This window comes from Callorhinchus milii, unplaced genomic scaffold (assembly GCF_018977255.1).
Source record: "Callorhinchus milii isolate IMCB2004 unplaced genomic scaffold, IMCB_Cmil_1.0 Scaffold16, whole genome shotgun sequence".
Lineage (NCBI taxonomy): Eukaryota > Metazoa > Chordata > Chondrichthyes > Chimaeriformes > Callorhinchidae > Callorhinchus > Callorhinchus milii.
This window is the reverse complement of record NW_024704757.1, coordinates 13,122,647-13,143,698: the sequence shown is the minus strand read 5'-3', so window position 1 is coordinate 13,143,698 and position 21,052 is coordinate 13,122,647. Positions and strand designations below refer to the sequence as shown.

The window sequence follows — 21,052 nt, the reverse complement described above, 5'->3', positions numbered from 1 at the left end:
TCGCCCCAAGCAAATTTCTTCCTCATCGGAAGGCTGAGCAATGTGGATTTGGATGATGATGCTACACGAGACCCGGTAATTATTTTTAAAACATTCTGAGGACCCTTGTGCTGGCAGCACTGTGTGCTGAGGATTAATTGAAGTCCTGTAGCTCAGTGGTTAGAGCAAGCGAGAGACCTGGGTTCGGTTCCCGGCAGGGCGAAATATTGGGCAAGTTTCCTTACTCTACCCGTCTTTGTTTACCTAGCAGCAAGTAGGAACTCGATTGTTAGTTGATTGATGGATCACTTTTCCGGGGGTAATAATTCCTTCAAAAAAAAATTGGTCATTTCAATCCACGATTGTCTGTGGGACACTGCTGTGCGCAATTGGTGCCGCGCTTCTTCCACAAAACATACAATCAATTCACTTTACAGTATATTCTGTGAAGTGCTTTGAGATGTCTCAAAACGTGATCAGGCGCTATATCATATACAAGGATTATTATTGTTGATTCATCTATTCATTGATCAGGAGCAGACAGTTTTCCTTCTTCCTGCCCTCTCCTGATTGTGATGTGTCATGTGGTTCAAAATGACTCTCCCTCTGCAGGTGTGGTCTCCGCTCAAGAACCAACTAACCCTTGTCAGCTCTGCTGAGACCATGCGTGTGCTTTCTGAAAAGAGGCACAAGTGAGTCAGCATCGTATAATTCCATGGTGCAGTGTTTTGAAGGACTAGTGCAATCCAGAGCAGCAGTATAAGCTGTAACAATATGTTTTTGCCTCTGCCGTTGGTTTGGCAGAGAATGTTTGGAGTCTCGAGCCACTTTAGTCATCAGGTCACAGGTTAAGAAAATGTACTCTTCTGATAGTTTTTTTTAATTTTCTGTGTTTTTCCCTTAGGATAGTGATCCACCTATTTGTGTTGCTAAGGAAATTGCTCACAATGAAAAATTGCTTTCACTTAAATATGAGGTAGGTATTTTTCTTAGAAACTCATCTAATAGTTTTAGAATATATTATGATACAGCAATATTTTGAGGATACTTCCATTTCAAGGCTGGAGGCTCAACAATGCAAACAATCTGTCAATCGTACTACCTTCCCCAAGTCTGAAGCCTAAGTTCTTTCCCGAGATTGCTAGTAACTGTTTACTGTTGTTTGGAATAGGGAAAATTGTCCTTGGCCATTTATTCAATGAACTTTGATCTGTGGTACTTATTGCCCTTGTGAATATTGTTCAGGTGGGAACCTGGGCAGTGTCCACTAAACCCCTTTGTCGTACAACAATTTTGTGATTGTAATCTGAAATGTCTGTTCTCTAAATAAAACAATTTCAGTTTATTTCAATAGTACTCCATGGATGGTATCAATCTGAAGGTTTTTAGCACATCTAAATTATGTAAAAAAGTGTTGATCTATTAACTTAAATTCTCGTTTGAAGTCTTCCACTCCCCCCAAAAGCTAAGAGTCAGAATTTTCTAAGGCTGTTTCAAACCATTATTAAAATGTGTCACTGAGAACAGATTTTATTACATTATCGTTTTAAACTGTTTTCCAGAGTCTTGACTATGATAATAGTGAAAATCAACTATTTATGGAAGAGGAGAGGAAGACGAGCAAAATGGTTAGTGCTGCTATACATAGTGCTTACTTCAGTTAACTGCTGTATTGACTTGACAAATACTCCTTAAAATCAAATACCAACAGCCAGCTCAGAGGACACTTCATTCATTTTCGGGGGATACTCTGAATTTCTGTCTCAGCAGAGGGTGAACAAGACTTCATTTATATTATCTCATTATAAAACCGAAATTGCGCATCAAATGCTGGATAGGTGGCTAACCTATTTAGCCTGTTGAACACTCAGATGCTAACATTTGGATATGCAGTGGCTAACTGGAAACATTATACCAAGGGGTAGTGAAATATACTTATTCTTGTCAGTTGTGGTATGTTCACTTTCAATGAGTGTACACTCTCAGCCCTGTGCCCCCACATATACGCAGTGAGGTTTATTGGTTTGCGTGAGTGGGTTTCCTATCACTAATGGAATACAGTACATCTTGCAGTGAGTTAGAAAGTCACCGTTGGTGGTATGTATTGTCCAATTTCAACAAATGAATTTGTTTTTAAGAAATATAGGTGTTCTTTGGCTGTTTATGCCATTCTTTACATTGCCTTGGTTGTTTTTCACATCCTGAATATTAATTATTTTTTAATTTTATTTTCATACAGGGCTTTGATGTACTTGAAATCAATCGATGGGTGGTATGTTGCTTTATTGGAATCTTTACTGGACTCATTGCCTGTTTCATTGATATTGTTATAGAAATCGTTGCAGGTATAAAGTACAAAGTCATCAAAGAAAGTATCCTTTTACATGTTCCAAGAACTGAGAAATAGTTACAACTTATGAAGGTCTCTAATGTTAACTGGTGTTTTTCATTATTCGATTATTTATTTACTTTTATTTAGATTGGTACTGTGGTATGTGCAGCTTACCAGCACTTTACAATGTGTATATTATTACAAATTTCTCCTGTTTTCAGGGCTTTTGTGTTTAATATTTGTATTTAAATCTTTTGGCAGATGTATGTAATAGTTGATTTTCCTTAATTGCTGTATAGATATTGATAAATCCACAGAAGGAGGTGGATTATCTATCTCACTGGTGCTCTGGGCAGCACTGAATGCTGCCTTTGTGATGTTTGGTTCTTTTATGGTTGCATTTATAGAGGTACTGAGATCTCTCTTGCTGTGCGCATTCTGTTTTTGTTAGAAAGTGTGCGCTATAAAATGTTATGCTTAAATACGACTTTGAAGTGTGCCACTGGTTATTTAGATTTTTTGCAAAAGCGTTGTAAGTTACTTTCTTGCCAACAGATTGTCTTGTCAATATAACCATTGTAGCAATTTTAAAGTAATGTATTAACAGCCATTCTGGATTTCTATTCATTTAAGTAAATGACAGGCATAATCCTTACCTTGAGTTAAATGGAACTTTATATTGTTTTGCACAGTAAATTTTGTGATTTGTGCACCATAAACTAATTTGTTCGAAGTGTGGGTTGCATTGATTATTATTATTATTATCCTGAAAAGAAAATTGCAGAAAGGGCTTATAGAATCAATGGGGTAGTGTGACACTGATGTATGAAATGCACTTTGTGTCTGTTGGGTGTGCACGGCATTACTGTAAAACCGTCATTGTGGTGCTGAATGTATTATGCTGTAAAAATGGGAGTAAAATCAAGCTAAACAATTTTGACTGATCAATAATCTTGAAGCTGGTCTGTGTGGCTGTCGTGAGTTAGTAATGTTTTGCTTTAGCCTGCAGCTGCTGGCAGTGGAATTCCCCAGATCAAATGCTACCTCAATGGAGTGAAGGTGCCACATGTGGTTCGTCTTAAAGTAAGCAATACGTTTAATCAAAATCTACTTTTAAACAGAAAAAAGCTTTTGAATCTGAACCCAAATAATTGAAGTTGGGAAGTACAGCTTTTCGGTTATGAAAGGTGCATTTCACCTGTAAAAACAAAAACTCATAGCCTCACTTAAAATACGGTATGTCAAGAAAATCTTATGTAGTTTCTCCTAGATAATGGTTTATGCAGTAGTTGTGCAGTTGTTGTTATTATTATTGATTGTGTCCTATGCATTTTGCCTTTAGTGTTACTGTTTTTATCTTGCAGACTCTGGCGGTGAAAGTATTTGGGGTGCTCTTCTCTGTGGTTGGTGGACTGGCAGTCGGGAAGGTAAGGTGCAACAGAAATATTCTACTGCCTCTCCCCCTGGCTCGTTGACAGACACCACCACTGTCAAACGCTCCGGGACGCTACCCCGCGTGAAGGGCGCTATATAAATGCAAATTGTTGTTGCTGTAAAAGAAGTGAAACTTAACTAGCAGAAACATGAGCCATTTCTTCCCTCTACCCTATATTTTAGTATTGTAGACGCTCCAAAATTGGCAGCCGTATGATGGTCGCAAATGTATGATGTGACATCAAAGGCAACTTGTTTTATCTCAAGTAAAGTCTTGGCTGCTGAGCCAAAAACTGAATTCAATTACACTTAGATCTTCTGAATAACCTCAGCAACTGAATTCAGTTAGTTTTGTTGCTTAACGGCCAGTTTAATGCGTTGTGTGTTCATGTTGTTCATTTGGTCCTTCAGGAAGGTCCTATGATCCATTCTGGTGCGGTCATTGCGGCTGGTATTTCTCAAGGCAGGACCTCAACCCTAAAGAAAGATTTCAAGGTTGGTTTTAATATCGTTGCTGCCTATTTATAATCCTTCCGTGTCTGTCATGGATATGTTAAAGTGCTCTGGGACGCTACTCTGCGTGAGGGGCACTATATAAATGCCAGTTGTTGTTGCAAGGACTGCTTCATTATTAAGCATTGTTAAAGTTTATGCATGAAATAAAAATGTGGATCATTTTGAGGGTCCACTTTTCGTAGTTCACTAACATGACCAAAGAAACATCAGTTGTCGACCATTGACATTTATACTTATGGAACTGTTTAAGAGACTTCCCTCTAAATCGAGCTACACACACATACAATAAATTACAGGATGATATCAATGAATTCAAGACGAACAAGCCAAACAATGTCAAGACTGGAAGTGTTTTTTCTTATTGCTGTTTCACGTAGAGAATAGTTAAACTTTAGAAGTGGTTTCATCACCCTCTTGTGATTCTGTGTTTCAGATATTTGAGTATTTTCGCAGGGACACCGAAAAGAGGGATTTTGTGTCCGCAGGAGCGGCAGCTGGAGTTTCTGCTGCTTTTGGTGCCCCTGTAGGTAAGCAACAATGTGATTCACAGACGCTCAAGCAAAAATATTTGTAGCTAAGCCTTGCTCACAAGATAATGCGAAAGGTTTCAGGCAGGGGCTTGAAAATTGACCATTTTATACTTGGGAATAAAATTACTCTGACTTTAATTTTATCATGATATGTGGATCAATATGACCTTCATTGACAATATGCAGAGCTGTGTTGTGGCTTACTGGGGTTGCACTTGCTGTGAATATAACTTGCTTATCTTACAGGGGGTGTTCTTTTCAGCTTGGAAGAAGGAGCTTCATTCTGGAATCAGATGCTCACTTGGCGTATTGTAAGTACAGATCATTGAAAGCGAACCATTTGATTGTTGGGACGTGAATGAACCTTTTGAAGTTGCAGTTGATAAATCGACAAACCTATTTGTGGTGAATCCCAATTTTAAAAGTTCAGAGACAAAAGCAATAAGCAATGTTCAAGGAAACACACGGTGTATGTGAAGTTGAAAAGATTTTGGGTGAAAATGATTCTTGAACATATCAATTGTTGATCACTTAAATCCCAATCAGGATAACAAACAAGTTTACTGTTTTGATTTTAAAGTTGTGTAAGTGAAGCAGTGCTAGTTGATCAGCTTGCAGGCCATCTGACAGAGATACGCAGGGAATAATACATGGGGGGACAATACATTTAATCTGAAACAAAAATGTTGTCAGTTTTCAGGAAGTCGATCATTTTATTACTCCAGTAGTGGAACCTTGACTTTCATTGCCACTCTTCTCCTCCAGTATGCCATAGGGATTTGGCTTGAGAACAGCTTGTTGGTGCATAACATCTGTTTTTTTAAAAAAAATGTTTGTGGTGATACTGATCGAGAGGTATCCCAACCCAGCATTATCTTAGTTACAGTACCCTATATCCCTTAGTGGGTCTGCTCCCTTCTATGAAGGTTGAACTGAAATGGAAGAAAGAATGAGCAACAATTTTGATATGTTTCTGTAAAGCAGGGGACTTTTGGTTATTTTTAAAAACCTGCAGGTGGAGACGATGCGTTAAACAGTGAAGAATAGTGTGAGAGGAAGCACTTAACAGGAATCTGTTTTAAGATTGAGTTTGACTTTTGGCATAATTCTTCCTTGCAGTTCTTTGCTTCAATGATTTCAACATTTACTTTAAACTTTGTGCTGAGTGCCTACCGTGGCAAACCTGGTGACCTGTCCAACCCAGGTCTCATCAACTTTGGGCAGTTTCAAAGTGAGGTAAGAAAATCAAATAATGATTGATTATGGAAATCTCAACTTGGTTTGGATAATCTTCCGCGTGTGTCAGACACCCGGCTAATCCCCCAAAATATACATACCGGAAGATGATTCCATAAAACTTTTAGCACCCAGCTTTGTGTAATGGAAACTTTGCTGGTACGAAGCTGTGAATTCTTGGGGTAGAACCCTGTGAATCTGTGTTTTGTTCTTATAGAATTACTTTGATTTTTCTTCAACACACCTTGGGCAGGTGCTGAAAGCATCTGATTTTTTTTAGGCTCCTGCAGTATCACTAAGATTTAAATAATGTATCTGGAAGATATTAATGCTCTTGATTTGTTTCTCCAAACTTGTTTCCTAACTCCCACTTTGCAAAGGTCTTTGTCTTGTCAGCAACTGTATTTTTTGTTTTTTTTAACAGGCTATCCAATATAATTGGTATGAAATCCCCATATTTATATGCATGGGTGTAATTGGTACGTATTAACTTATCTTCTAGTGCAAAATTATGATGATTGTAAAATCAACAAAAGTATTAACTTGTCAACATTTTTGAAGCTTTGCAGTAGTGCTGTAAAATTGCAATCAATTGGAGGTAACACGGGAGTACTCTTATAGAATATCAAACCGAAAAGGTGAAGTGCAAATAAAGTTGTTGTGGTTTGAGATGACCTGGCCATTGCTTAAACTCTCAAGTCAATGCTTGCAATGGAAGAGGGAAGTTAAAATAAACTAAAGCTTAGGTTCATCTTTCTGTCGAATGGAAGTGGCAAAGATCATAGGGCTATTAACACTTCATCTCATCTTAAGTGAATAGCATTCCTTGTGGTCTTTCTCACACTGAACATTGAGAGAAATGAGCCATGGGTTCTCGTTTGTGGGAAGAGTACTTTAGAAGGACATTTTTCTATTTTAGATAAACAGTGCATCTACAAAATACAGTCACTAGACTTCATAGTAAATCCTGTGAAGGATTTGATCTGTCCTCTTGACCTGAAAAGCACAATATCAAAAAGAAAGGATTATTATTACTGCATTAAAAACATCTATGTGGGAGTCTTTTTAGGAACTCTTGCTTGAAAATATCACAGAAACAGCTTTGGTCAAAGTGACAAATGACATTTTGTCCATCTGTGACCACGGCTCCCTCTGCCTCCTCGTTCTCCTTGACCTCTTCGCTGCCTTCGATACCGTTGACTTCTCTATCCTCCTCCGCCACTTCTCCTCTCACCTCAACCTTCATGGTTCAGATCCTACCTCACACACCGCCTACACTTCATCTCTACAAACATTTTCTCCTCTATCCCCCGCAATGTCTTGTGTGGCATTCCTCAGGGCTCTGTCCTTGATCCCCTCCTCTTTAATATCTATATGCTCCCTCTTGGTGACAACATTCACAGACATAGGGTCAACTTCCATATGTATGCGGATGACACCCAATTCTACCTCTGCCTCCACCCTTGATTCCAGGACCACTGCTGTCCTGACAGAATGTCTGTCAGACATCAAGTCCTGGATGAGAGCTAACTTCCTTCAGTTGAACGTCAACAAGACCGAGGCTCTCCTGATTGGCTCCTGTCAGCGCCTCCACACCTCAGGCTCTGACAGCATCACCATCCAAGGATGTGCACACTACCTCACTGAGCCAGTCCGGAACCCTGGTGTCTTGTTTGACCCTCAACTATCCTTTCTGCCCACATCTGTGCCATGATCCACTCTGCCTTCCCCCACCTCCACAACATTGGCCGGCTCTGCCACTGTCTCACACCTTAGGCCACCAAAACCCTCATACGCACATTCATAACATCTAGGCTTGACTTTGTGAACTCACTCCTTGTCGGCCTCCCCAACTTCTCTCTCCATAGGCTGCAGGTCATCCAGAACTCTGCAACCCGTGTTCTCTCCCGCACCAGCCTCCGTGACCCTATCACCTCCATCCTTGCCCAACTCCACTGGCTTCCCATCACACAGGATACAGTTCAAGATCCTGGTCCTCATCTTCAAAGACATCATGGCCTTGCTCCCCCCTACCTCTGCAACCTCCTAACCCCCAACAACCTGCCCGCTCCCTCCCCTCAGCAGGCTCTGGCCTGCTTCACGTCCCCCGCCTTGCCCACCCCACCATTGGCGGGCGGGCCTTCTGCCACTCTGCCCCCACCCTCTGGAACTCCATCTCACAGTCCCTCCGCCTCGCCCCCTCCTTTGCCTCCTTCTAGACCTTTCTCAAGACCTTCCTCTTCGACCATGCCTTCGATCACTCTTTTTCCTCCCCTGCCCTCCACCCTCCCCGATCCCAACCCCCAGCTTGGGTCCGAAACACTGATTGTCCAGCGCCTTGGTACGTCCTCCCGACATGAAAGACGCTATACAAATGTCATTTTGTTGTTGTAGTTGTTAATAATTCATAAGAATTTTAATCTATTATTCTGTACTTCAGGTGGTATTCTTGGTGCATTGTTTAATGGGTTAAATTACTGGCTTACGCTGTTCAGAATAAGGTAAGTGTGTGGATAGTTGCCTCTGCCAACATTTCACTTTGAAAGTGAAGTAGTCAGTAATAGTAAACTTAATCAAGAAATTTATAAATGTAATCTGTTCCAATCTAAAAGAAAGTGAGCAGTATCTGCCCATTATGCCAGACTATCCAACTTGGAGATCAGCCAGCGATGAGAGCCACAGCTGTGCATTCCCTCACTCCTCCAGTTCTGACCTAATTTCCCTGGTTGTACGTACAGGAGCTGAGACAGACCGTTAAGTCCCACATCTGACCTCCAGAAGGGTCTTGTTTTTATATCTAAATAAAAAAGCTACTTACAATGATTGAAAGCGCCAAAGGTGTTTGAGTTAAAAAGTGTGCGAAGGTCTAAATGTGCAAACTCAGTTCCTTTAAATATTTATTTACTTATTGATAGACTACTTGCTGATCTTCAGGAGAATGAGAGAAACATGTTTAAGTTATTTGACAGACGAGACAGCACAATTTCACTGTTCTTAGACCTCTCTGTGCAGGCTCAAATGTCTCCTGTTTCCAACCTAAAATTAATTTGAATCACGCTTCTATGGGTGAGGATTCAATTCATTATTTCCCTGGTCAGGATGTCCCTTTTTTTTCCTCAACATGAAATTAATTTGGGCTGCCTGAATCTAGCTGCTCATGGATGCAAAAACACATCACAAAACTACTAGTAACTCATTTCAGATTAGCTGTCGGAAAGCATGTTGTAGCCTGAGTGTGAAGTTCATGAATTTTCATTCACACATGATTGCCTAGTTGCGCAAAGTACATTATTGTGTTGATTCAGCTTCTGTGAGTCAGTGGAAAGTTATTTTCTATGTGATGCTTGTAATGATGGAGAGTGGCTCATTTAATGGACTGAAGATGTTGACCTCTTGTCTAAAGAATAAATATCAGTCACGATGCATTAACTGAAAATGTCTGATAGAAGGCGGGCAACGTGTAGTATAAAGCTCAATCAATGAGCGCCAATTTAGACAATAATAATGACCCCAACTTGTATTTACACAACACTCCTCACTCAGGGTAGCATCCCAGAACTCGTGACAGTGGAGCATGGTGGGTGGGGCAGGGATGGTGAGAAGAGAAAAGTGGGGGCAAGGTGGAGGGATTCCAGAATTTTGGGACACCTGTCCAGTGTAATTTTACCAGGCACTGTCCTTGAATGGTTTAGCTCTTACCTTTCCCACCGTCTTCACTTCGTCTCAACGAATGGCTTCTCCTCCACCCCCCGTACTGTCTCATGTGGTGTCCCTCAGGGCTCTGTCCTCGGTCCCCTCCTCTTCACCCTCTATATGCTCCCCCTCGGTGACATCATCCGCAAACATGGGGTTAACTTCCACATGTATGCGGATGACACCCCACTCTACCTTTCCTCCTCTACTCTCAACTCCACGACCACCGGTGTCCTGACAGCCTGCCTGTCCGACATCGAGTCCTGGACGAGAGACACCTTTCTTCAGCTCAACGTGCGAAAAACCGAGGCCCTCCTGATTGGCTCACGTCAGCGCCTCCGCACCTCAGGCGCTGACACCATCAGCATCCAAGGCTGCACTCTCCACCTCTCAAAGCCAGTCAGGAACCTCGGCGTTTTGTTCGACCCTGAGCTGTCCTTTCTCCCTCACATCCGCACCACAACTGGCACCGCCTTCCATCACCTCCGGAATATCGCCAGACTACGGCACTACCTCACCCCTCACGCTGCTGAAACCCTGGTTCACGCCTTTGTCACCTCAAGGCTGGACTATGGGAACTCTCTCCTCGCCGGCCTTCCCGCCACCTCCCTCCACAAGCTGCAGGTCATTCAGAACTCTGCAGCTCGTGTACTGTCCCGCACCAGGCTTCGGGACCACATCACTCCCACCCTCGCTCGCCTCCACTGGCTCCCCATCCCCCAGAGGATTGATTTCAAGATCCTCATCCTCACCTACAAGGCCATTCACGGCCTTGCTCCCTCCTACCTCTCCAACCTACTATCCCCCTACCTACCTGCCCGTACCCTCCGTTCCTCTGGCTCCGGTCTGCTCCACGTCCCCCGCCCCAACCGCCCTACTATCGGTGGTCGGGCCTTCAGCCTCTCAGCCCCGAGGCTCTGGAACTCCATCCCCCAGTGCCTTCGCCTTGCTTCCTCCCTTTCCTCCTCCAAGGCCGGTCTCAAAACCTTTCTCTTTGACCGTGCCTTCAGCTCCCCTCTCGACTCTCTTCCTCCTCCTCGCTCCCTCCCTTCCCTCCCCTCACCCTGACCATTTCCCCCTCCTCTCTCCCTCCCTTCCCTCCCCTCACCCTGACCATTTCCCCCCTGCTCGGGTCATGACCCAACTGTGCAGCGCCTTGGGACGTCCTCCTGACGTGAAAGGCGCTCTATAAATGGAATCTTGTTGTTGTTGTTGCAGATAAAAGGGGAGGGAAGAGCTTGGACCAGAAATATGTGACTGTCCAGCACAGGCTTGTACTTTAATAAGAGAATGTACTTTAATACGAGATTTTTCTACATAAGTGAAAATGATAAGAGGTTAACTCTTTGCTTTTTTGGGGTCAAAAAAGGTACATTCACCATCCTTGTTTGCAAGTGATTGAGGCTACCTTGGTAGGAGCTGCGACTGCTACAGTTTCCTTTGTGATGATCTATGCAATGTATACCTATGACTGTCAGCCTATTGCAGAAGACCCTGTTAAATATCCACTCCAAGTAAGTTCTGACATCTTCTCAAGCAAGTGTTTTCCTTGCTCTGCTATGTAACATCAGAATCCATACTGTTCCATCTTCTGAAAAGTGTCATGTGTCCGTGTAATACACTATTAAAAAGATTATTTTCAAGATAAAAGTTTTAAGTATTTTGTATAATCTCTGTTCAGTGTTTTCTGTGTATATTGTGCTGTATCTATAAACACTTGTGGGTCCTTCAGAATGACAGAGTCTAACCAGGTTTTATGTATTATTTCAGCTGTTCTGCCCAGATGGCGAGTACAATGCAATGGCCACAGCATTCTTTAACACTCCTGAAAGCAGCGTGCGCAGTCTGTTTCACGATCCTTCAGGTGAGTTTGAAAGGTGTTGGTGTAACTTCTTGTGAATTGGATTAAGATTTTGGTGCAGTTCAAAAAACGCTTATTTGATAACGCAGAAACAAGTCAACCTTGGCATTCTAAGCTTTGTGACGTCTCGAAGACGTGATAAGCTATGTCAAATGCAAGGATTATTATTACTATTGTGACTATTACTGGTTTCGTTCATTGCTTCACCACATTATCTGTGGTGACGCATCCACTCCCAGACTTGCTTCTGTATTTTTCTGCTCCATTTCAATTCTATGTGTACTTCTGGCTCTCATTGTATTTACCGATCTGTTATACTCTATATCAATTTACATCCATGCACAATTTTAAGAACTACTTACTCTTTTGAGTTCAAATGCAATTGCCAGTCCTTCAACTTTGAAACACAGGAAGCCGTGCGCACCAGATGTTTTTTTCGATATGGAAGTGATTGACCCGACACAGCTCGGCTAGATGGTCTCTGCGGACCATCATGGAAACTGCGGAAATCATTTTAAAAGCTTGTCTGTACTAGTAATGGCTGAACACTGCTCACTTTAGGAGTTTATGAGTGGGGTGGGGGAGACAGAGAAAAAACATTGAGTACTTTCTGGACAAATTGATTTTGTGCGCAAAACAGCAGGGGTTCTGTAAAATGTATGTAACTAGAGAAGATCAGCCTCTTTTGATCGGGATCGTTATGGGAAATTCCATTAGTCGTCAATCTCTGAGGCCAGCGGCAATCTGATGCCCCACAAGTCGCCATTTTGCCTTGCTGGACTGACATTTTGTTTTTTCCTCAACCTTCCTTTTTTAATAAAAAAACAAACCTCATGTTAATTTGACCCCGAATCTGTGCAAAACAATGTAGACGTCAGTCGACCTCGTAGCACAGAATTTATTTTCTTGAGCAACCTGTCTTTTTGTAGGTTCGTACAATCCTCTGACGCTGGGCTTGTTCACGTTGAGTTACTTTATTCTGGCCTGCTGGACGTATGGTTTGGCCGTGTCCAGTGGAATCTTCATTCCCTCTTTACTGATCGGGTCTGCATGGGGACGATTGTTTGGAATATTTCTTTCTACAGTTACGAGAGGTTCTGTGAGTGGCTTTTTATTTGTATCTTTTAACAATAATATATAATGCTTGGATTTTTCTAAAGAAAAAATTATATTTGAATTTTTAATTCCTCCCCCCCACCCCCCACCACCGCCGCCCACCTCCCCTTCTTCCGGAGCTTCATCTCCCTGTCATCTCTGTGAGGCACTTTCTTGAATCATTCCCTTGATGTGAAGGCACTTTATGAATTTAAATTGTTGCCCTTCCGGTTTCTGGTAAAGAATAATTCTGTTTACTCTGCATTCTGCTTTGAGCTAAAGGTAGCACTCAGTATTCAGCAGTGCAGTGCAACTCGCTGCGTACTCATTCCTTGTTCAGAGACGGTGTTTTTTTCAAAAAAGTCATAAAATCAATGTTATTTATGTGAAGAGGAAGAGGTTGAGTCCTGGTTAGCTTCTGTGTCTGCAATATCTGTAAAGGTCAGCTCGAACATTTATTGATAAATGTTTATGATGTATTTATAAAGTTCAGATTTTTCAATGAAATAATCTATTTGTTCTTTGGAACCTTTTGCAGACATGGGCTGACCCAGGCAAATATGCACTGATGGGAGCTGCAGCTCAGCTTGGTAAGTGTTGTTCTTGGTCAAGCATCCGCATGTTGGAAACTTAGAGTTTCCAGTAATAGTGTGGCAATATCAGACTTATTTCCTGCTGTCCTTCCTGAAATGGAAAACAAATTACTCGAACAGTTGTGTGATCTTCCTCAATCGTAGTGCGAGTTGAATTATTGGCAGCTGATTCAGTGTGCAAGCAAGTTTCATTTGTCCTATAACAATTAGACGTGCCGCGTTGCACAAAGTCTGCTTTTGTGAAGTTTTGCTGGAGTGCTCGGCAAGTGCAACCAGCAGATGGGGAAATAACTTTTGAGTCTTTGTATTCAACATATATTTGAACAAAGACCATTCAGTGCTTGGAAACGATCTCGTAAACGATTCAGCAGCATCACTGGCATGTATTACATTTCAGCTGAATTTATCAAGCTTGAAATATCTACCATTTGCCATGGTTCTTTGCTCCTAATGTAACAGCAGACCGTATCATATGGAGGGATTAAGCATATTTTGAAAAACACAGCTAACTTGCTGATGATCTGCGCCTTTTTTCTGAAAAGGGAAAGTACTATTTATGAGTTTTGTTATATTTTCTTTTCAACATCACTAACTGGTGGTGTAGCTGGGAGATCTCGACGTCATCTGTTTTTTCAAGATAGTAGACAACCATGTGCACATGCTTTGAAATGCACTGACATGTTGGTTTCCGCTGGCAGGAGGTATTGTACGAATGACATTGAGTCTGACGGTCATCATGGTGGAGGCGACTGGAAATGTGACGTATGGGCTTCCCATCATGTTGGTGTTAATGACTGCCAAAATTATTGGAGACTTCTTTATTGAGGTAATTTGCTTTTAACCTAGTTTTTTTTATAATTGTTTGAGAACTAAAGTGATTCCTCCTAATTAACCTTTCATGAATATAGTGAATAAAGCTGTAGCTCACAATCCAGGAGCTCACTGATTCAAATCTCAGACTACGCTCAAACTGTGCAGCGCCTTGGGACGTCCTCCTGACGTGAAAGGCGCTCTATAAATGGAATCTTGTTGTTGTTGTTGTTGTTGTACGCTGACTCTCCTGGTATTGGGGAGACTAAATTGGCTCTGGTCAATTTCAGGGTTAGGGAGGGGAAAACTCGCCAGGATTCCTGTTCCTGGTGCAGGTACAGCAGCCTCTACTGGTTGTATGTGGCAGCTGAGGCAAGTGGGTTTGTGTGAAAGGTAATCCCAGCAGTCAAACATGACCATTTGGGTGAGTATTCAGCATTTAGTAGATTTTAAACAATACCTATATATTTTATTTCCCTTTTCATTCAAAAAAGCTATCAGAAGCAGGTGGCCACATTGCAGTGCTATATTGGCGATCTTAGGACAGATAACAGGGAAGTATTTATTACACAGAGGTACAAAGCTGGTTACAAGGAAGAGGGATTGAGACCAGGACTAGAAACTCATCTGAGAACTAAAAACTCATCTGAGAATTAACCTGGCCGAAAGAACAGGAACTCTACAGTCACGACAACAAATTTCAGTGGTTAATATCAGGTTTTTTATTTAGAGTAACGCACAGCCATAACACTTTAATGTTTCAAAAAGAATGTCCAGCATTAAACAGATGAGTTTAGTCTACGGTCAAACATTTTCATGCTGTGAAATAATTAACAAATGTAGGAGTTTGGGTTGTAAAGTTTTCAATGCCAAGACCATTGGTGAGCCTAAGCCTACCTGGTTTTTGAATTTCACTAAAGGACTAGAATAATGTAAGTACTTATCCTGCTATTACCTCCATGCAAATCAAAACCCACAATTGGGAAAAAACGACAGGCATCTTACTTTTGTGTTTATTCTGGGAAAGGTCCAATCCTCTCTATTAAAAGAAAATTGTATCATGAGGCTGAATACTTGACACAAGCCAACTGCTGAGGCCTTGATTCTGTGTAATGAATTTAGTCTAACGTCCCAACATTTTTATGCTGTGAAAATAATTATGTAGGAGTTTAATCAAACTCTTTTAAAAAATGGTTAAAACTACTTCCTATTATAGTCCTATTGGAGTTAAAATGGATGTTAAAAGCAGGCAGTACTTGTTCAACTGCCATACATGCTGTACAAATATAATAATATAATCCTTGCATTTGATATAGCGCCTTATCACATCTTTGAGACATCTCAAAGCACTTCACAGAATATACCAAAAAGTGAATTGACTGTATATTTTGTGGGCGAAGTGTGGCAGCCAATTGTGCACAGCAGCATTCCAAACAGTCATGGATTAAGTGACCAAATTATTATTTTATTTTTATGAAGGGATTATTATCCCTGGAAAAACGATCCACCGATCGACTAACAACTGGGTTCCTACTTACTGCTAGGTAAACAGAGACGTGTGGCATACAGAAACTTGCCCAACATTTTGCCCTGCCCGGGAAGCAAACAGTTACATAGAATCAGCATTGAGTTTATTATCCCTTGTCTTTATTTCTGTCTTTCGACGGAGTTGACAGAGTGGTTAAGCAGTGAGCGTGACAGAGACTGTAACTAAGCTTCTCACTGAAAATGCTTGAAACGGCAAATCAATAATATTTTGAGTCATTTTCCTATAATTAAGTCTTCAGTCACAAAGCTTCTTGAAATGGTTTGTTGCTTATTCTTTTATTTTTAGGGATTGTACGATATTCACATTAAGTTGCAGAGTGTACCTTTCCTTGGCTGGGAGCCTCCTGGCACATCTCATTCTTTAACCGCACGGTAGGAATATTGTTTTAAAGAAAAATCATATTTTAAAACTCTTCAGTTTGTCATTGCTTTTATTTTGTGTTGTATACAGCTGTGGTTTACTACATAATCTGTCAACATACAGTAAACCCCTGGATCCAAGTGGTCGGAATTCGAACCTAGCCAGACCAGTTCCAAAATCTACATTTTTTTAAAAAAAATCTGCGGGGCTGTATGTAATGCCGCACTGAGCAGCCTTATCATCCTTGTTGGCCTTCACAGCAGCCAAGGATATCGACTTTGACTCAAGATTGTTTGAATCCCACAAGCAGAAAATAGCTTATTCGCTATCTTCTGCTCACAGGATTCAAACAGTTACAATGCCTGTACTTTAAATCCTGGGGTTTAAAGGTAGTTTATGACAAGTGGGGTGTGGGGGGGGTGGTGTGGTGGGAGAGAGAATAGTCCCAATTCTGTTTTTTTTAATGCATGTAAAACATAAAATATTACTGCATAAATGTGTTTTTAGTAACCTTGCATATTTGGATTTTAGCGAGGTGATGAGTTACCCAGTCACTTGCTTCAAGCGACTAGAGAAAGTTGGACGCATAGTGGAAATTCTTAGTGACACGTCCACAAACCACAATGGATTTCCTGTGGTAGATGAGAACGAAGAGGTAACTAGATCAATTTTTTTTTAAATGCAGATTTCGATTCTCTCTCCACTAGTTTCAACAGCCATGAAACTATCAAGCATCTAATTGTTTGGAAACCATTCTGAACGTCCTCATTTTATGAAAGGGGAAGTAGTTATATTTTCTGGCTTTGGTGTGTAGGTAATAATGAAAAATATTAAACTTTTTTTGGAAATTTCCTTTTGCAGCCCGAAGAAGATAACGTTGGAAGACTCTGTGGGTTAATATTACGGTCACAGTTGATTGTGCTTCTAAAACATAAGGTAATCTTACACTCTTTGCAAATACTACTTTTTTGACAAGTATTGCAATCTTTAGCTCTCAATTTCCTGAACTATAAGAGTATAAGAGCACATAGCAGTCCTTATCTCTGCAGTTTTCTAAGGCAAAGATTCAGAGGAACATTTTCAAACATTTAAGAATTGGGATTATTCATTTATAAGGTGTTTAAAGGACAGAACTATGCATTAATGCCAATTTAAATTATTCCACATAATTATAATCCCACAACCAAGTTTTCCTGTGTATTATACACCAACATATTCACTGTTTTTAGCTCAGATCCTGCTTTTATGGTTTTCAGGTATTTGTGGAAAGGGCAAACACGAACCTCACCCAACGGAAACTTCAGCTAAAGGACTTCCGCGATGCCTACCCACGATTCCCCCCCATCCAGTCCATTCACGTATCGCAGGATGAGCAAAATTGTACAGTGGACCTGACAGAATTTATGAACCCAACTCCATATAGTGTACCTGGGGTAATGATGCAAGATATTAACTTGGGAGTAGATTAACGCTTCTAAATCCCTACCGAGTACTCAATATTTTGGCAAATAATGATTTCTTGGCTAAGCTTAAATCTAGCAGTTCAAAGTTTTAGTTTTTAGTGAATCAGGTCAAGCGGCCAATAATTGAGCTCAGAAATGCACTTGTGATTTACTTCTCCGTAACTCTTATTGTTAATTTGTTTCTTTTACCTTTTTAAAGGAGGCATCTCTTCCTCGGGCCTTTAGGTTATTCCGTGCTCTGGGCTTGAGACATTTGGTGATATGCAATGGTTCGAACAAGGTGAGTGCCTTTATTCTTTTGTAAAACAAATTATTATTTTGGAAATGTAATACAGTGGCAATGAAGGGATTGCATACTTTTTACATTAGAAGTTCAGAAATGGTTTAGATTATTCTGAAATTATTAGAATGTTGAAAAACGAATGTTGACTAAGGGTTTGGAGAATTGTAATCAAAAGATTATATTGCATTGAAATATTTAGTATAGTCTTAACTGCATTGTTTAGCATTTCTATTGAACAATCTTGGCAGCTGCTTAAACTTTTAATGGCAGTACTTCAATAAATCCGCACGATGTAGAAATACTATTTGTTTTGTTTGAATTCGACTGCACATTATGTTCTGAAGCTCTTTGCCATGTTGTTAAGGTGCCGTGTTTTATTTTACGATGACTTCCATAACGGTGTTTCTTTATTTTATTTTCATGTAGGTGATTGGAATTGTTACTAGAAAGGATCTTGCCAGATATCGTTTGCATAAAGGACAACTCGAGGAGCTCGAAATGGCGCAAACATGATTTTTTTTCACACACTGAGTGTCTATAAACAGATGATATTTTCTGTTGGAGATTTAGCTGTTTTAAATTTTAGTTAAAACTTCTCATTTCATCCAGCATTCTATTGCACTGCGTATCAGTGGGGCCTCATGCACCAGGATAGCTGTACAAAGTATCCCAAATAGAGGGCCACTACTTGTGCTGAAATTGACTCTCACTGTTTACACTGTAGTTTCTTTTGTAAAGCTTAAAAGTGTATAGTCTTTAAATTAATATATTTTTGGATTAGAAACTATGCATATTCTACTTGCACAGTTTGCCACCTTTTATGTTCTTTCTGCGTCGTGATGAAACTTTGGTTCCAGTGAGCATGAAGGCAAATACAGGGGCAAAGACACTCCTGTATGGTTTAGCTGATCCAGAACTGTTCGTGTGGTGACTTGCTATGTTTTGGGAAAGTCTGCTGCTATTCTACGTAAGGTGTTGGTGGAAGGAATGAAGGTCGATCCACAAGTGCCATAAAAGGAAAAAATCTTATCAGTTCGACGAGAGATTTTCCAATTCCCGCATACACTTTTGAGTTGGAATCTAAGCACTTAACACAATGTCTGTAAATTAACACGCCTAGCATTTTTTTTTAGCATTTTAAGAAAAATGATTTGTATAACCTTGGGCATCGTGTTTTTAAATATTTGTTTTAAATCAGGGATTTTAAAGGTTGTCAAAGTGTCATGCAAGAGAGATTCAAATGCTTTTTAGGATTTGAATCATTGAGCAGGAGGTGGAAATGGACAACAGTGAATGAAATTCTATGGCTATGGAGATTTTATCGCATTAGTAATTGGCTTAACACTACGGTGCTGAATGAGATGTTCACACCTTGGATTTACTGCTGTTAAATCCTTAAAATATTTCTAAGTTTTATCAAAAATAATGTTAACATTAGTAAAATGTTGGAGGCTTATCAACCGGCCTGCAAACTAAAGAGAACAAGTGGCGCCAATAGTTAATTAATAAAGGATGTTCGGATTCCAATACCATGGAGTGTTTTTAGTAAGTAAACCAGGTTTTACAAAGCGACGATAACCAGTCACAGTATATATTGTTTTGACCATGACTGCCTGATTTGACCACTCTTAGTTTAGTGATTGTTTTATTCTGCTCCGTTCTTATTAAAAGCATCAATATGGTGGTAAATCTACAAAGTATGTTCTAGCTTTATTTTTCTTTGATGCCATTGTGCTGGCAGTAATAATTTTGTAAAGCTTAAGTATTCTCGCATATGGATAATTTTACACGTGTGTGTGTGTATGTGAGTATCTATGTTGCACTTTGTTGATGACTTGTGGGAATAGATTGTATGAGCCATTTGGATGTTTTTTCAGTTTTTTGTTTTGGTTATCAAGACATTGCCTGTTAGTGCTGGGAAAAAAAGGAAGAGTTTCTGATTTGGGCCACCTATTTTAAGCACTTCCAGATCAGCTACAAAGTAAAGCTCCCTCTAATGTGCCCCAATAATGTGCCTTAATCACAATCAGAAGCACACTCCTACTGTAATTTCCATTTCCCACACTAGTTTTTCCTTGAAAATCCACCTCTTCTGTGTGCTTTGCGTTTAGGAACATTTTTGTTGCTGTGGGACAGCCACCGAAAACTGTGTTGCGAAATAGTCCGATCTCAATCACAATAGGACGTTTAACATTCAAAGAGCAAAGACCAGATTTTCATGCTAACGGTCTGGACTGCATTTAAACCCTATTCCCTAAGGGTATTTCCACATTCCAAAATCTTGTTGGGAGATTCCTGATTGACTTGATCGGCAGTTGATTTTCTCGGCTAAATCTTTAATTTTGAAGATGTCTTTTTTTTTGTAAAAGCAAATGTAATGAACACCAGCTTGTACCTGTTTTCTGAACAGTAATTGAACAGTTCATCTGTGGCCCAGGTTAGAATGAATAATAATAACATCACGATGGACGCTTTACAGTTGGATAGACAACGGCCGATTGTTGAAATAAATCCTGTTTATTTAAAATCCGATGCGATTCACTTCACTCCATGTGTATGAAATTGTACCACCATTGGCGGGCCATTGAACACAATTATATTTCTGAACCTGATCTACCAACTCCTACTGTATCGTTGAAGTAAAAATCCTTATATTGACAAAACAATGCATTGAAAATGAAAAATAAAACTTAAAAGTGTTTTTGTATTGAGTAACAACTTTTTAACCGCTTACTTTCTCGAATCAGCTCTTCGAATCGTTTCTGTGGAACTTCATTGCCCATTGAACACCCATTTGCTCGCGCTGTGAAGATTTTCAACTCAAATCTGTTGTGGCACACGCCAATACACACCAAGTTTGGGGAAAACGCCTGCCTTCGTATTTGTCACTTTTTGCAGCCAAATCCTGATCATATATTAGATCTGAAAATTGGTTTTATGCAGTAATAAAGCTTTAAACTTTTTTCTTTTTCTGCCTGCCCCCATTTATCTTCATTGGCAAAAGTTTTGCAACTGTGCCAGGGTTTTTTTTTTTGGAGACATCTGCATTTTGCTTTAGGTATTCAAACCCATGAGTACTGTGATATTGGATTTGGCTGCTTATTATTATATGGCAGGTTATTTCAACAATACCTTCAAAAGCACTGATGGTTTCCAACCAAGTCTGGGGCATTGAGTTGTTGAGAAATCTGGGCTTTTTACAGAAAAAACCCCCCCAACCCCACACACACAAACTGAGACTGGGAGAGAGAAGGACCTCTTGTTGCAACGACCAGTTCTATTTCTAATTTTTTTTTGAGAAAAAACAGCAGGATTTCT

General features: G+C 40.4%; 1 protein-coding gene across 2 annotated transcripts; it reads left to right on the top strand.

The window, feature by feature from the left end:
- clcn7 (chloride channel 7) lies at nt 1–20,441 on the top strand (the record flags this gene model as incomplete). Of its 2 annotated transcripts, XM_042341112.1 has the most annotated exon segments (24): nt 1–75; nt 884–955; nt 1,542–1,607; nt 2,219–2,351; nt 2,611–2,720; nt 3,314–3,394; nt 3,676–3,738; nt 4,157–4,240; nt 4,695–4,788; nt 5,038–5,102; nt 5,911–6,027; nt 6,452–6,506; nt 8,468–8,528; nt 11,090–11,234; nt 11,491–11,584; nt 12,511–12,680; nt 13,215–13,266; nt 13,968–14,095; nt 15,914–15,999; nt 16,520–16,643; nt 16,850–16,924; nt 17,245–17,421; nt 17,651–17,731; nt 18,161–20,441. In XM_042341112.1, coding segments are annotated over 24 exon segments (2,295 nt in total), but the record flags the coding sequence as incomplete, so codon positions are not given.
- Between the last annotated feature and the right edge of the window lie 611 nt (nt 20,442–21,052).